This window comes from Osmia lignaria, chromosome 8 (genome assembly GCF_051020975.1).
Source record: "Osmia lignaria lignaria isolate PbOS001 chromosome 8, iyOsmLign1, whole genome shotgun sequence".
Lineage (NCBI taxonomy): Eukaryota > Metazoa > Arthropoda > Insecta > Hymenoptera > Megachilidae > Osmia > Osmia lignaria.
In genome coordinates this window covers 14,595,221-14,611,916 of record NC_135039.1, presented here as the reverse complement: position 1 = coordinate 14,611,916, position 16,696 = coordinate 14,595,221, and the positions used below count along the sequence as shown (strand labels likewise).

At 32.1% G+C, this 16,696-nt stretch overlaps 1 protein-coding gene and 1 non-coding gene across 9 annotated transcripts in view; one reads left to right on the top strand and one right to left on the bottom strand.

Moving 5' to 3' along the window:
- Positions 1-16,696, bottom strand: part of Vha100-2 (V-type ATPase subunit a family protein Vha100-2) — a 21,288-nt gene extending 4,592 nt beyond the window's left edge. For 4 of the 8 annotated variants that reach the window (XM_034329762.2, XM_034329765.2, XM_034329763.2 and 1 more), the window contains exons 1-6: positions 16,525-16,696; positions 1,755-1,890; positions 1,101-1,280; positions 839-967; positions 646-761; positions 323-449 (exon numbers count right to left, since the gene is read on the bottom strand). In XM_034329762.2, coding sequence (XP_034185653.1) covers positions 323-449; positions 646-761; positions 839-967; positions 1,101-1,280; positions 1,755-1,871 — 669 coding nt within the window. In that variant the 5' untranslated portion in view covers positions 1,872-1,890; positions 16,525-16,696. Of the gene's footprint in view, positions 1-322; positions 450-645; positions 762-838; positions 968-1,100; positions 1,281-1,754; positions 1,891-5,570; positions 5,750-16,146; positions 16,168-16,524 lie in introns of those variants that run through there. The other 4 variants (XM_034329764.2, XM_034329767.2, XM_034329761.2 and 1 more) reach the window with 3 other exon arrangements.
- LOC117606835 (U4atac minor spliceosomal RNA) lies at positions 8,570-8,693 on the top strand. The gene has a single exon (XR_004582075.1). It is a non-coding gene; the product is annotated as a U4atac minor spliceosomal RNA (small nuclear RNA).

Sequence of the window (16,696 nt, the reverse complement as noted above, 5' to 3'; positions counted from 1 at the left end):
TGAATCTACTCTCAATTTTTATCAACTTATATCTACAACTTGATATAATAACAGCAAACATGTTGGACTACTGTGAAGTGAAAATTTTTAACGATAAATTAACACTTAAGTGGATATCACTCAATTAGTAGGTGACTTTTAAACTTTGATGATTTTTTATAAATATTTGAAACTTTATAGACTTACACCTTTTCCACTTTATGCTATTTGTAAAGTGGGCAAATTCGTCAAATTTTGTATTTTTGTACCTTTTTTCTCTGGCCAAAAAGAAGCAAACAAAATAATCTGTTAAGAGAAAAGAAGAAACAAGATATAGACTAACAGTGGCTGGATCCTCTAATGGCCTATCAAGCTCGGCTTGCCGTAGGAACACATTCCCTCGGGATATCCGCCATAGCATTCTCTCAAAAGCAGGCACTCGTTCACGATTTATTACTCCAGCAACGAATCTGTAACAAAAGAAATTTTATCAAACAGAACGATGACAATGATTTTAAAAAATTCAGAAAATTTTCAGAATGAAAAAAGCTATTTTGATCTCCTTGGGAAAAATGGGATATCTGATTGTAATTATGGATTAAAATTATCCTAATCCATAAAGATTCGTTTTTCGAGAATTAAATATTATTATTGATAGAAACGTACTCGAGACGTCCCCGACCTATCGCGCTCGAATTCTGTGCTTCCTCGTTAATTAGCGTCCTGGTGATCGAGTCGTTGGCCTCTTCCTGTTGATATAGAAGAAGATACGAATCTTGATTCTTCGACAGAACGGTAACATCGATTACACGAAGGAGGAGGGCGCTATGAGCAAAAGCTGCTGAACTACTTTAGCTACCTCCGTGAAAAACACTTGCGTCTTCTCGAGCACGTGCCGTAATTCCGTCAACTCGAGATAGTTACTCTTCAGGTTCACCGCGTTTTGACTCAGCTCTAATATATCGTTCTCCGTTTTCTCGAGATGGGCCTGAAACAGTCATTAAACGAAATAACTTATATACAGTTCCACAAAAAGGGTCCTGGGAGGTGAAGGATCTCCATAGGGATGGATGGGAGCAGGGAATCCATCTAAATGAGTAATAAGAAAGAGGAATTCTTACCTCGAGATCTATAATTGCACGTGGATTGGGTGCCCGTGGTAATTCCGTTAGATTGTCCGCGATTGGAACCCCATCTTTCCTAACTTCCGCCTCGATGTAGCGAAGTTTCCGCTCCATCTCATCGCATCGACGTACTTCGTTGACAAATTTACGTTGAAAATAATTCACGTCGGCGTTGAGCTATGAACGTAGCCATCATAAGAAAAAAAAGGAAAAGGTAAAATTTCAATTTCAATTTTGGGGTAGATGATCAATAATTTTTTTGAAAATTAACATTCTCAATAATCAAAATTTATTTATGAGCCTAAAAAATAACATGGTCCCTAAATAGCAGCATTCTAAATACCATGAGGGGTCTAAATTAAAAAAAAATATATAAAAATGTTACTTTCAACATCATACCAAAAGTCACGAGGTTGAAATTTAAAAATTAATTATGATGACATCTTATGACGCCATCCGTACTGGAAGCTTTAATAATCACAGTTTCAATCTGTATATTTTCACTGCAGTAATCAACGTGTTTGTGAGAACAACTGCAACTCTTGCGGAAGTATCCTTGACAACATTACCTTCTAATAATTATAATACCTGTTCGTGAAGGCTACCTTCGCGAAATGGTAATAAAACATAATGAAGTATAAGTGAACTTACATCGCGGAACTGCACCGTGCCAGTTTCTCCTAGTTCAGAAACAGACGAGTAGGCTGATTCTGGTTGGATGAACAGCTGACACAGGGCCATCTCCTCGCTTCTGAATAACGCCCCCATCCTGAAGGCGAATTATGTCCTGTAATAAAAACAAACAATCGTTATTAACAGTTTACCACAAACAGAATGAAGACAGAATTTCAAGACAGAATTAATAGAGAAATTACCAGGGATGGATGGCAGGAGGTGAAGGGGTAGTTACCCCTCTATTAAGAAACTGAAAATCTTTTTTTAAACATTTTTAACAATTTTAAAAAACATTGTTTAAAAAAAATGTAATATCTGAATATCTTATGCCATCCATCCTTAATTAATTTTGTAAGAAATTGAAGCGGAAGGTTTTCAGATACCGCAATCGTTAACGAGAAACGTAACGCCTTCGATACGAGATCTGTCATTGAGGTTTGCAAAATAGTAACGATAATCGAATTTATTATCGTTATTGTTATTGCTGATAAGACGATGAAATGTTCCACAGGACTCGGCAGCGAAACGTGATCTTATCACGAAACGTTCCTGATATCACGTAACACTTTTCAACTTATTTTGTAACGAGGTACTTTGTATTCCTAGACTTCCGACCGACATGACGTTCGAAAGAAAGAGGCAAATTTCAAACAAACAATAAAACTAAAATATAAAAAACAATATTTATCGAGGGGTGACAGAGTGATAGTAATTTAATGACTCAAACCCAGGGGTTCTCAGCACGGGGTGAAATTTTTGGGGGTAAGTTATGAGACATTAAGAGTCTTATTTTTTACACCATAACCATACGCAAAAGATGTAGTTACAATTTTAATGTAATTTTGTATTTCATATTATCTTTGTTTTCTAAATATAGATTTAAAGTAGACGTGCTAGTGACCCTCCTATAGACTTATAAATGTGCCGAATTAATTTGGACACTTACGACAGGAAGTGTCCAATCGACTATGATAAAATGATTCGGTATATCTAGTGTAACATTAAACCGAAATGATTGGGAAGATCGTATCGTGGAGCTTAGTGTACTAATTAACATGAGCCACTTCAACTGGGTTAATCGAACCGAGATAAACGTATATCTGCTTACGTGTTTCAATAACTGTTACGAACGTATCAATATTTTCTCGAGATAACAAGGAAAACGATAGCCTTCGTTTTCGCGTTTTCGCACGAGCAGTCGATGCGATCCATCCCGATAACGATACAAAAGATGGCAAGGAAATAATGGACGAATGAAAAATGGAACGACGAACGACCTTTGTTTTGATAAGCACAGAAAATCCAGAACGAGGTGCAAAGTACGAGTGTGATTCTGAGAACATCTTCACGCGTAGTGTGCACACCTTGTGATAGGGTGATTATTTATTGCTTTCAAAACAAATGAAATGTGCAACAAAAGATCGTATATAGCAGTATAAAAATTGTTATTTATAATAGAACAATTTTTGATTCTCAATTTTTCAATTTTTCAATTTTCAATTTTCAATGCACAGTTGTCAATTTTTCAATTTTCTATTTCCGATCTTCCTGTTATTTTCTGGCAAATTTAAGGCAGATAATAGAGAAATCATTGAATAAGAGCTGTGCGTGACTAATTTATTAGGTTGTATCATATCAAATGGCTGATTTCGAAACACAGAAAGTCTCTTATGATTTGATGACGTAAAAGTACCGCAAAATGGTACTTACGGCACATCGATTTAAAACTTACCATTTTAGAATAAAAGTAACTGAACAATACCAAGCTGTCAATTAGTAAATTAGTTGATTCATTGTTTACTTCAACAAAGTACCCATCATCCTGAATTAAGAATATCAATGAACCATCTATGTTGTCATTTTCATTAAATCCTAAGCTTTAAATTGATATACCCTAAGTACCATTTTGCAATAATTTTATCTCATCAAATCCTATCAAACTTCATACGTTTCGAAATTAGTCATTGTTTACTGCACCTGACACTCAACCTACTCGTATTAAGAATATCAATGAAACGTTTACATCATTATTTTCATTGTACTTTAAGCTTTAAACTCATATGCCATAAGTGCCATTTTGCAATAGTTTTATGTCATGAAATTTTTCCTAAATTTCTATATTTCAAAATCCCCTATTTTATGCAACAACCTAAAGAAATTCCATAATTTTTCAATCTAATATGTAATTTTCATGTCTAAAATAGTCAGGGTTATTAACCTACTGTTAAGTAACAAGAATTAAAATGCAAGTAGTTCGAGTAGAAACTTTATCAAGCATGTGCATACAACATTGATTAAAAAGGAGCAGAGGAAATACCTTTCTTATCAATATATTCTAACCGTGTAATTATCGCGTCAAGGTTTGCACACCTTCCATCACCACATAATCACATGGCACCAGCAGCGAGTAAGTGTAATCACATGTGACAATAAGTTCCGTTCAACTTAGCACAATATTTGCATCGTATGATAAGAGACATAGATTTCGTTCTATTTTATTGTAAAATTTAATGCACCTATTATTCGTATTATTAGTTCATCATCCATGATTGTACTGTTTGCTAATCGTAATTAATGTTGTAAATAGGACTTTAAAACGGAATTTTGTATAATAAAAAGATAAAGATAAAACTGGGAGAAAGAATATGTTGATTATCCCGTAGTATGAAAGTTTGCAATGAACAGTTATTAGAGGGGGATAATGACTGTCATGATAAGAAAAACTTAAGTCTATGATTACAGTATAATTGTTAGTAGATAAATAAAAAGAGTCCTCCCAATTTTATAAGTATTAAAGTATTATAATTTGAAGCACATTAAATTTAAAAAAAAAAAGGAAATGAAAAATGATTTCATAATTTTTTAATTCTTTGTCACCCCAATTTAACTTTTCCTTAATTTTTGAATAATTGAAAGATTCAATTTTCTTTTTTCAAACAATATTTTTATTTAGTAATATCTATCATTTTTTTATTGTCTTAATAAATAATAGAGGTAATTTTGTCCCACCCCTTATTATGCATTATGAAAAATGATCAATAAATAGTTATACATAGATCAACGTATGAGTATCTATTTTTTACGTTCCCTGCAAATTGTGACCGGTTGATTTCATTGTCCACGTTGCGTGGAAACGAGCAGAAAAGAGCGGATGTACATTCCGCGTGCTATCTGCCTGACGAGCACTAATTAACCCGTACCTTCATGCAAAGACACACGCCGAAATTTTCCGTCATTAAATATATATCCTATCTATTTATTAGTCACAAAGTTTCTACGCAGTAATTCACTGATAATCACCCTTGACATAAATAGGAACAAAGATGGACCCTCCCTCAAAATAAGACCCTCTAATTCCAAACCAACGAACAATGTGAATAAAAAAATATGAAAACAATTATCAGTATAGAAATTTTTAACTATCCAAAAATAATAAAATTGTTTAATTTCCTATTAAAATGATCAAATCTTCTTTTTTCCAAACTGCTGTCATTTTGTTAATTCTGCAGCTTTTTCATCTAATCAAAATTCATTATTTGCACAATTTTTCAATAAATAAAAGTCTTTTTGATGTTTTAATTTTGGATAAACAGAACAGTCAGGGAACAATTTTGAAGATGGAAGGTTTGATAATTGCATAAATCATTTTATTTGTTTACCTTTTTTAATTAATCAGTAAATTTTTTCTTTTATTTATAAATTTTCAAAATTTTAAAAGGCTCCATTGTATAATTTTCAAAAAAGAGAAGAATTTGTGTTGGTTTAGTGGGGTGCACCCCTGAAAGAACTCACCCTAATGTTGCACAGTACACAGGAAGAACTAGTCTTTTGTTTTGTTCAGCGATGATTAATGACGTGTAGAAGTGAGAGAAAATTACATAACAAATGGGGCTTCCAGCGATTTGGTTCAATTCTACGAAATATCGGACCGACTGTCGCGTACTCAACTACTTACTTTACTGAATCTAATTCAACACAGTGGACGAGCACACGTCCTACCTCTGTGTTTCGTGTGCTTGGGTGGGAGGACAGACCTCGTGATGAGTTGTTCATTGTACATAATCGCACGATGTAAAGATACATTTATTCAAATCAATTCAGGTAACAGATATCGTGGCAATTCAACAGGGCATGCGAACAATTAAAATTGAACCAGACAGTTCTCCAAGATTTTGATTTTTTTTAAATTAATTTAGCAACATGATCAGCGAAAAATTCATTGCAATTTCTTAATATTTTTTAATATTAAAAAAGGATTTTTAATATTACTCCAAAATATTTTTTATTTACCTACAATTGTTCTCCGATAGAAAATAAATAAAATAAAATATTGTACTATACAATCATATACTGATTACTAGTTCTTTTGTTACTGGAAAGATATGACTTAAACACAATCATATCAAGCAGATTATTATATTAGATAAAAGGATCAATACATATGATTAGATTCAATTTTTATAATCCATCACATTCCATGGACTTCCCCTACATAATTCCTAGTGGATATTGAAAAAAATAACATTAAAATTAGTCAAATTTGTTTTCATTATACTTATGAAAAGTTACATGATATTCATAATTCAATTATAGTGATTGATAGAAATCAAAGAGCAAGCTATATTTGGGAATTTTTTTTGGAAAAATCATGAAGTATATAGAAAATCTGTTATATACATTTTATTGTACATATTTTAAGGTATACGAGAATATTTTTAGATTTTCTTTATTTAATAAAGTGGCGAAGCTACAGCTGCCTCACCATTAAGACGTCGTTTTTAGGTATAGTCACTGTGAGGCAGCTGGACCTCCGCCATTTTGTTGAATAAAGAAAATCTAAAAATATTCTCGTATACCTTAAGATATGTACAATAAAATGTATATAACAGATTTTCTATATCCTTCATGATTTTTCAAAAAAAAATTATCGAAGATAGCTTTGAGTTTTCAGGTTCAAAGAACTTAAAAATGGGTTTTTTGAAAAATATAAAACATACGAAAGGTATTTTTTTAAATAATAATCTTTCTAGAAAATATACTGTTTGTACCTAAATCTGCTACAAAGAAATTTCAACATTCTAACAGTCTGTACTGAAAATAAGGGGCTCGATAAAAATCTCTATACATATGTCTTCAGGTACACGAAGCAGATAAGATAATGGCTGCTAAGAATGCGTGGAAGATTTTTCAAAGTAAACTGAAAATAAACATATCACTCGGATGACAGAGTTGGGTCTTTACTGACCCACTGTACAATTTAAACCCTAAATTTACTTTCACCCATTTTGAGCAAATATGAATATATATCATTCACTATTTTTGTTATTGTTATTACTTCTTCAAGGGATTTTTTCAAAAAGCATTTATATAAATTTGGGTCACTATTGACCCTACCATTTTAAAATAGATCTAAATATTAAGTATTAAATTTTTATTCAACTCGAGTTTAAAATCCCATTAACTCTTAAAATCATTTGTTTCGATAATTACCTCAACCTCTAAATTTGATTCAAATACGTTAGAAATTGAGTTAATCCATGTCCTAAAGCCATTAAACTCTATTTACCGAATCATTGGTAGACCGAGTATAGATAAGACCAACGATAATAGGTTTCTTTTTTTCGGCTGTTACAACGTTTTAAATCAATGTTTCCTTATCTCTTGATTGTTCAACGAATGTACCAAATGGTTATATCATTTTCTGCACCTACTAATGTAGTATAGAACACTTTTAACGCGTCTCAGAATGTACCAAAGTTCTTTAATTTAAAAATTCTTATCAGTCTCGTGAGAGATTTTTTGGAGCATGTCTGGTTATCTGCACGATAACAATGAAAATAGACTGCAACTACGACGAACATGCTACTTTATTGTACTTGATTTAGAGTTAAGTACATAATGGAGATTGAAGATTCATCCTGATGCAAGAAACAAAGATACTAAAATACTCGTAAGCAAATATTAGGTGTATAAATTAATTCCGTCATCTCTTTTTTTAATTGAAGACTTTTCTAACAAGCCAATGTAACTCTAATTAATGAAATCATTTTTACTGTTATTCAAATTTAAAATAGTAATTAGAAAGATATAATTCTAAAGGCACTAAATTAATTTGTACACAAATTTGTGATATTTGTTAATGTATAAAGTTAAACTTTTTTCTAATTAAATAGATAATATAAGTATAAAATTTTATAACGTTTTGTGGGAATTTTCAATGGAAATTTTGTGACAATGTAGCTCGAGGTAACTTAGAACATAACACCGAGGACAAAATTTATTCAGCCGTGGTTTTTAGGTCATTGTCACTTTGCGACTTAACCCGTTTGTTTGATCATCCTCGGTATTATCTGCTATTATAAATTTAACCAGAAGCAATAAAATAAAATCCAATGTTCTAATTTTTTTACTTCTGAAAAATACACGTAATATAGTACAATTATTAATATTAATTTTTCTTCATGTTCATTAAATTTTGTTAATATATTCTTCTTCAAGGTACAATAGTACAAACCTCCCCAATATCTATTGATAGTAAATACATAATTGATTCAATATTAAATTTGCAATTTCAAATAATTAATATCCAATTATTTGGATTATTTGATCTACAGTTCCTAAAAAGAACAGTTCGTACAGTGTTCACAACTTATTTGCAAGCACGTTTAAATTGCCAGGTAAGAATGTGCCTTTAAATTCCACAGTTGCATCGTGGAATACTAGATGGCAGAACTTTCTCGCAAGTCAATATCTCTGCTAACATGATATAACCATGCTCGCATCAAGTACTCGCAGTCCTTGTCTTGGGGAGCAAAGTATTCAATGATCGTCTAGTGAGAGTACTGTTGCTGAAGCCCATTATTTAATTATAAACCGCATCCGCAATTTTTATTGTGAGATGCAATTTTTGGATAGCCTCTTTACTTCATAAGAGGCTTTAGAAAAAGTATATGACTGTTTTCCCACATTTTGTTTTTTTAGTTAACTTATTTTTATTTTCAATTCTTATGCAATAATTTTTTACTATACTAGTATAGTTTTTCATCAAATTTCAACTATATTAGTACAGCTTTTCCCACTGTTACAATATAATTTTCCAAATTCCAAATTTTCTAAATTTCCAATTGACAATAGAACTGTAATTTAATTGTCATTGTATTAAATTTAATATTATGATATCAATATCAGTATCGAACCACAATTTTTAATGATGTGACATAAAATATCACAACTTTGATCATCATAGAAACCAGAAGCCATATTACCGTAGCACTCAACTTAATGTCGCGACATTGGAATGAGGAAATGAAATGATTTTGACATTACTTATTGTATCCATATTGCATTTAACACGTGCTGTGTTGTAACAAATGCAAATAAGTATCATTTTCCTTATTTAAAATGACAGCATTGTTACTTCAAACCTGGCATCTGTTCAGTTTGCCACTTGTAAAATACTTCAAATAGAGACATTATTGGAATTGTTTCGCGACGCACTTTGGAAGGAGTTAGAGGTTTCTGAATTACCTTTATGTACTAAGAAACCGTACAATCGTGAACACGCAGTGTATGTATACAGTTTCATTCAGTCTACAATACTACTCTATTAAAATGGAACCGATACTAGGAGTGATCCATTCTGTTCAGATTATTTATAGCAATGCTCGTTCTATTAACGTGCTTCAAGCAATGGACCAAAGCTAACTGTTGAAGGAGTATAATTTATAAAAAGTCAGTTAAATGATAGAAATACTAAATGAAAGGATTATATAGGGTGTTCCAGAAATCATTCCTATATTTTAATTTAAAATCTATACTATTTTAAAGCATATAAGACAGAAAGTTATGACTGCATATGTCATATGGAAAATTGAAAGTCATTATAAGTGTTAATTGGCTGCCATCTTGACATGGCGTGCTCAGCCATTTACAGTTTTACTATCATGAAATTTAATGGAATGTCACACGATATTAGTGTAAAGTAGCACTTGTGGTACATCAATTTAAAGCTTAAGGATTAATAAACATTACTACAAAAGACATTCGTTAATATCTTCAATGTAAAATGGCCGGTTGCCAATTACAGCTGACAATGTTCCATTTTGAAACGTATGAAGTCTGACATGATTTGATGACATAGAAGTATCTCAAAATAGCACTTGAAGTATATCAATTTGAAGCTTAAAAATTCCTGTAATTTTTGAGTTACATGACCCTGTTTTGAAATACACAGTATAGGAGATATACTTCACTAATAAACTACATTAAATTGTAAACTGGTTGATTCATTAACAAGAATTACTCATTTTTGTATTAAGAATTGTTAAAATTTTAGGCTTTAAATTGATATGCTATAAGTGCCATTTTGAACTACTTTTATGTCATCAAATTGTATCTTCAAAATTAAAATTTTTTTAATATTCTTTAGAAATTTTCTAAAAACAAAATATGGAACTGACTTTTGAAACACTCTATACGTGTTCAAGTGTGACATCTTTCTTTTTCTTGTGCAAATTACCATTATTATGGTCTATAGTATTCTATAGTGCACGTATGCACCATTGTCTGTGCATACAAGAGTAGTATATCCATTGCACAAGAACATTGTGCAACATAGCTCCATTGAAATAGACAAGTAAACAGAAAATGTGGGCCACTAAACCGGACCCACGTATGCGGTTTTTATTCTTAATGTCGTGTGTTTAAATTGCTACTAAAAGAGAGTTTATTCAAACGAACAATCACAGCACATTCCCTGTCACTGTGGTCACCAATTATTTCCCTAAGGTTGAAGTTATAATAATTTTCAAGATAGTAATTTCAATTATAAATAAAAATACATAATATAAATATTGCTATTTAACCCTTGAATAATAATTTTTAAAGGAACAATGTGAAATTTAGAAATTGAAAATAATATGAAATACAAAATTATATTGAAATTGGAGCTCTCTCCATGGTCCGCCGTTCGAGAGTTAAGTACTGCAACAAGTGGAAAGGTTAATTTAAAAAATAAAATGATGACCTGCTGAGTAATTGAAAACGTCTGTAGATAAAAATGCCATGTTACAAACTGATTATTTGGGGCAAAGTTGATCTAAATATTTTTGACTGGAAGCATGTTAGATGCATAGAGAATTGAAGAAACGAGTCATTGGGGAACATCCTACGTGGACTATTCGCTCGAAATGTTTAAGTAGCAAGAACCTTGGATGGCAATCAACGGCTGAGTGATTCTAATAATCGTACAGGCCATCTGTCCATCTACAGGCCACATGTCATGTACTACATATGCTTCTACATTCTTTTGTAACTACATTTGTGAAATTTGAAAATCTGCAATCAACGTAAAACGCAATTTCTTCAAAATCCAATGAAACTTTATGTTTTCTTTTTTTTTCTTTAACGAGATGGTACACAAATTTTTAATACTTTCAATAATTTTTGTAGCAACAAATAACACTTGTTTCATGTTTTGTGTTTAGAAGTGAAATAAGAAGAAAAACGTCTAAGAATAAAATTCCTATTTTCTTATGTAAATCAATATTGTAATCAATACGATTTCCATTTCCCTTATCAGACACGAATGCTGCAAAAGAGAGAATATATCGAGCGGAAGTTCATGAACGTTCACGGTCACGCAAGAAAGAAGAAAAAGAAATAAAAGTATGAGGAAACATGGCGCGTAAACGTGTCTCCTCACCCCCGGCCATTGAACTTTTACTTTTAAATTAATGCTCCTGGGACACACGCGTAAACCATAAAAAGTCCAATGAAATGGGTGCAGGAGAAAATCAATTTAAGAAATTCCTGTAGCAGTTGCATATTTAATGTCCCTATTGAAATTTAATTGAAAAATTAAATTTGGCACTATTTTAAATTACTATGTAATTAAATTTTCTTATGTAATTTTAATTTTTAAAATAAATTGAAAATTTCAATTGCCAAATGAAATAATCAAATCTCTAGTTTGTTTTCAAGATATTTGACAATGTGTTTTGTATAAGGCTGTTCAAAAAGAATATCTTAATTTCGATTTTTCAATATCTATGAATCTAAGTTTTGTCGATATTCTTTTTTTAAAAACACTGTACTGTAACTCCTAAAATCCGAGCATGTAAAACAGTCATCGTTCCAGCCATTTTCCTTCGTATCTGGTTCCTGAGTTATTGCTTGCTTGCTTTCTTTGGCCAGAAAGGAATTAAACACTGGTCGGGTCGTGTTTTAAGGAACATAAATCCTGCGGGAAAATTTATCACATATGGATGTTTGAAACGACTAAATGAGTGTTAAGTTCGTGATTTATAATTTATCAATCACTGAACTGCAACTGCCCTTTCACTGCACCCATCTCTTTTTATACTATGAACATTATTTAATGACTTTTCAAACACCTTTGATTAACAAACCGTGAGAATCAGTGTGAAAATGATGAACGATAGAATTGTTATCAGCCACGTGTATTTTCCTGGCTGGTGTTATTTTATTCTGGCAAAAGCAGGAAAAATCTAACAGACCCTCGTAACGTAAATGAAAATATATACAACAGAGTCTTATGCAGCGTCCAAGTTTTACCACCAAAAAATATTTTCACAAGGTATATATTTAGATTTGCCCCCATTGTGTGAGACTACATTAATCCGATGTGTTCATGCGAAACACGTGAAACACCGAGGCGCCATAAACTTGGAAACAACGTCTGCTCTCTTTTCTTTTCTTTATGGCAGCGATGGCGAACCCATGGGGGGTCATACAGTGCCCATTGACGTAATTAGGGAGAGACCAGGGTGGGAATGGTTCCCCAAAAATGTGGACTGAACCCCTCATTATTCTAGAATTCAAAGATCCTATAGGTTTTAAAATTCCAAAATTCTAAGATTTAATAATATATTTAATTTTTAATAAAATGACTACAGTGAATAGCTAGTATTTCTGGTATTCTAAAAGCGAACTACTGAGAATACTTTTTAACTATTTGCAGACGTGGTTCAGGACAGTCACTGTTCGATAGTCTACTTTCAGTCACGATCGAAATGTCGAACGGTGAAACTTATCGAAAGGACGAAGGATATACAGGATGGTCCAATCTGTAATTATTAACTATCTAATTAGATCTAGCTATCTAATTAGATTTTTACATATCAAATGGAGAATTTTTCAAACATGGAAAGTCTGACATAATTTCATGACAGAAAAGTACCACAAAATGGCACTTATCAGACATCAATTTAAAGTTTAAGATTTAATTAAAATGACTAAATAAAGGTTTCGTCGCTATTTTTAATACAAAATAGCTGGTTCATTTTTTAACCAAACAATGAACGAACCAATTTAAGAAAAATTAGTATCATATAACAATTATTTTTGTATAGTGAAAATTTGCAATTTTTTATAATAATTGAAATGATTATATTTATTGGCCCACCCTGTATAGTTCGGAAATCATGTTTCGCGTGTTGTGCTCAAGAACTCCATTTGATGACGCATTGCACTTTGCACGAATCGTTCTAAGTTAAAGGCTAATAGAAAGAAGCACAGGGAATTTATGACTCTTCCTACAAATTATGTTTGAACAGGAAATTATGTCCATAAATCACAGCAAATCATAAATACATAATTATTTACTACATAGACTGTAATTATATATACTTATGTATAATTATGTATTCTAACAATAAGTAGTATTAACATTATATTAATTTCACTTATTTATTATAACTCCAAAAATAATAACTTTCAATTTAAGTAAATATCACTCGAGTTGATAATCTTTGAACCTGAAAACCACTTTTGATAAGTTTTTTTTTTTTTTCTGAAAAAATAACGACGTAAATAAAAAATCTGTTATATACGTTTTATTTATATAAAAATATTTCTTTATCTTCTTTATTCAACAAAATGGTGGGGCTACAGCTGCTTCATAAATAGAGAGCTCCCTTAGCAACATCCACTGTGACTCAATAACTCCACTATTTTATTAAGTATAGAAAATAAGAAAAGAAAAATTGAAGAAAAATATTTTAACAATTTGTGAATTTAATTATTAACCCTCTATTGAAAGTATGATCATTCATTTTGAGGAATACTGTATGCTCTTATAGTAAGGTTTGCGTGGAATCCGCGTGAAAGTTGTGCTCGATTATTAGCAGATAAAAGCAGCCAGTTAGGTGGTTGACTCGATAATGATATCGATTCCAATTCTTCCACCCTTCGGTTTTATTCCCTCGCACACCCATAAAAAATCGATACCACCACGCTTTATTTATATCCGCCTCTATCCGACCAAGATGGGTCGTTAATGGTAAATGACAACAGTAAATCAAAAGAAAAATAGGAAGAAATATTCCTGATTTGGAATTTTAATTAACTCTAAAATAGAATCAAGTGAAATTTAATTGTAAGCTCTATAAACGTAATTATTAACATAAATGTCAAAATCATGAATACGTGGCCATCAAACTGTTAATAATAATATTGATACAAGTTCTATAAATTATTCTTTTTATTTAATTTAATACGAAATGCAAAAATTTTCCATCAGACATTTATTATAACAAATGTCTCGCAATCAGACATTTCTAGCCAACCCCTCTCACTGTCTCGCCCTCTCTTTGCCAAAAAGCTTCTCTAGACACAGCTGGTGACATTCACGATCGTCTTATTACTTTAGCATCGCTGATGCAAGCCCCAGACAATTTTTGTTGCCAAACAAACGGGATGAGCTGTGTGGGTCTGGTCTGTGGCTTTGCAGACGCACAGTGAGTGTATTATAAAAGGTATGCGTATACAGTGTGGTCCCGTGCAAAAGAAAGATACTTTTCAATTATATTAATTTCTTATCAAGGGAATCATAATTATAATTATTTTAATTATCCAATAAATTACTTCGTTCTATTACTACATCCTTCACTACATTAAAGTCTAAATTTAATTTAAGTCAGCCTGATATGGAACGCATTCTTATTGATACGATCTTTCAGAGGGTCACGAATGTTAACGATCTCTTAACGCGCTTATTCAACGCTGCTCACAGCGTTAGAAAATGTGGTCACGAACACAACGCAGCGCCGTTCAAATTCCTGATATAACAATTTATTCAAATTATCTGGCTATTCATAGATGCTTCTCTACGTCTACGATAACTGTGTTTAAATACTGACTCTTCAAAGAAAAATTTGAAAAATGAAGAAGTAAATGTATGATAAAAAAAAACAAACAATTGATAATGGATTTGGTTTCTAATTTCAGTGTTACACAAACATTTTGGATCATTTTTCAATTAACATTTCAACTAATTTCAAATTAAAATAATATTAGACTGCATACTGTTTTTAACAAAAAAAGAAAACAAATAGAATAATTATAATTAACATAGAATTCATTCTAATTTTATGGTGAGAAATTTGTCAAAGTACAGAAGATCTGAAGTTGATTACTCATACGACTTTCCCTTATTCAAATAAGAAATTGCTTTCGAACCTAATCTCTATGACGGAATCTAACGGTAACGGTTGCCAAAAATGCGGCACCAAAGTATTCCGGTGTCTCTAATATACACAGAGGAACGCTTTCTTCGGGGGCAACAGATATATAAACCCAATTCGTTTCGTACGTCTATTCTTGCGTTCATAAGGTTATTTACACTCGGTGTCTGACACCATTTTGGTAGCAGGGCACACAGTACCTCGCACCAAATGGGGCTACTCGACGCTTCACAGAAAGAAGAATAATATGAGCTCGACAACTATGACAGAATCGGTTGTACCCTGTTCACCTTGACCGGAAGCTAATCAACGAACGACTATTACCCTCGATAACTGTGCGCTAGAATTCATTTGGTATTAATTAAAGGAGAAAAAGAAAAAAGGAATTCGTCAGAAGGCAACCTAATTAACTTCACTTTTAATTAATTTTTAAGCCCCATTATTAAATCCTGTAATTAGTATTCAGGTGTTAATAAATTAAATAATTTACCACCCTATGGATTATACAGATAAAAATCAGTTTCTCAATCGGTTGCTTAAATTGAGAAACTTGCAATTAACAATAAAATAAAATGAAAATTAATTTAAATAACTTTGGTATAAGTATTCACGTTACACTTGAAAACTGGAAGGCCAACATACCCAATAATCAATACCTCGTGCAAATATAAATATTTTTGTATATTAATAAACCATTAATTATCTAGAGCACTTTGAATTATAATGAAATAAAGTTTAATTAAGAATCAATATATAAAAGGCTTTTATTTCGAAATTTGACTGCCTAATTTTAATTGCAATTTTCAATAAGTTAATCAAGGAAATCATAATTTAATGCTCTGAACTTTTGAAAGCTGCTGTATGTTATAGACGAGCCAGCTGACCTGTCCGATGGTTTCTTTTTTATCTATCAACGATATACGTGTTCGTTCACCGCGAAAATTGCACTGGACGATGATAACGGTAAAAACGGATTCGTAGCACGTTTCTCGAGTTTCGAAAACCGCGAAACACCGACGGCCTTTGCCGCGCGATATCGCGTTGCAAGAAACACACCAACCAGACTGGAGTACTACGTAACACATAATGCCGTGAATAATTCGAACGATAAGATACGTTAGCGGTCGGCTGCATTTTCTGCCGGCTTAATACGCATCGACGTGAACGAGGAATTCTTACAAAAGCACGTTTCCGATGGAAATTCAGTGGCGTTGAATTTGGAAAATTGCTTAAGAATTAATATCTATTTTCTAACGACTTACCAATTTCGTTAGATTACCAGGTCAACGATGACACACATGACACATCCATCCCGGTTACACACCGCGTTAAACTTGCACCGTGAACTTAAGAATTAGTGACGACTAATAAATTAAGGAAACTACGGGGATACGATACCGACTGCTCGAAAGACCGCGAAGAACTGGCTAGAGG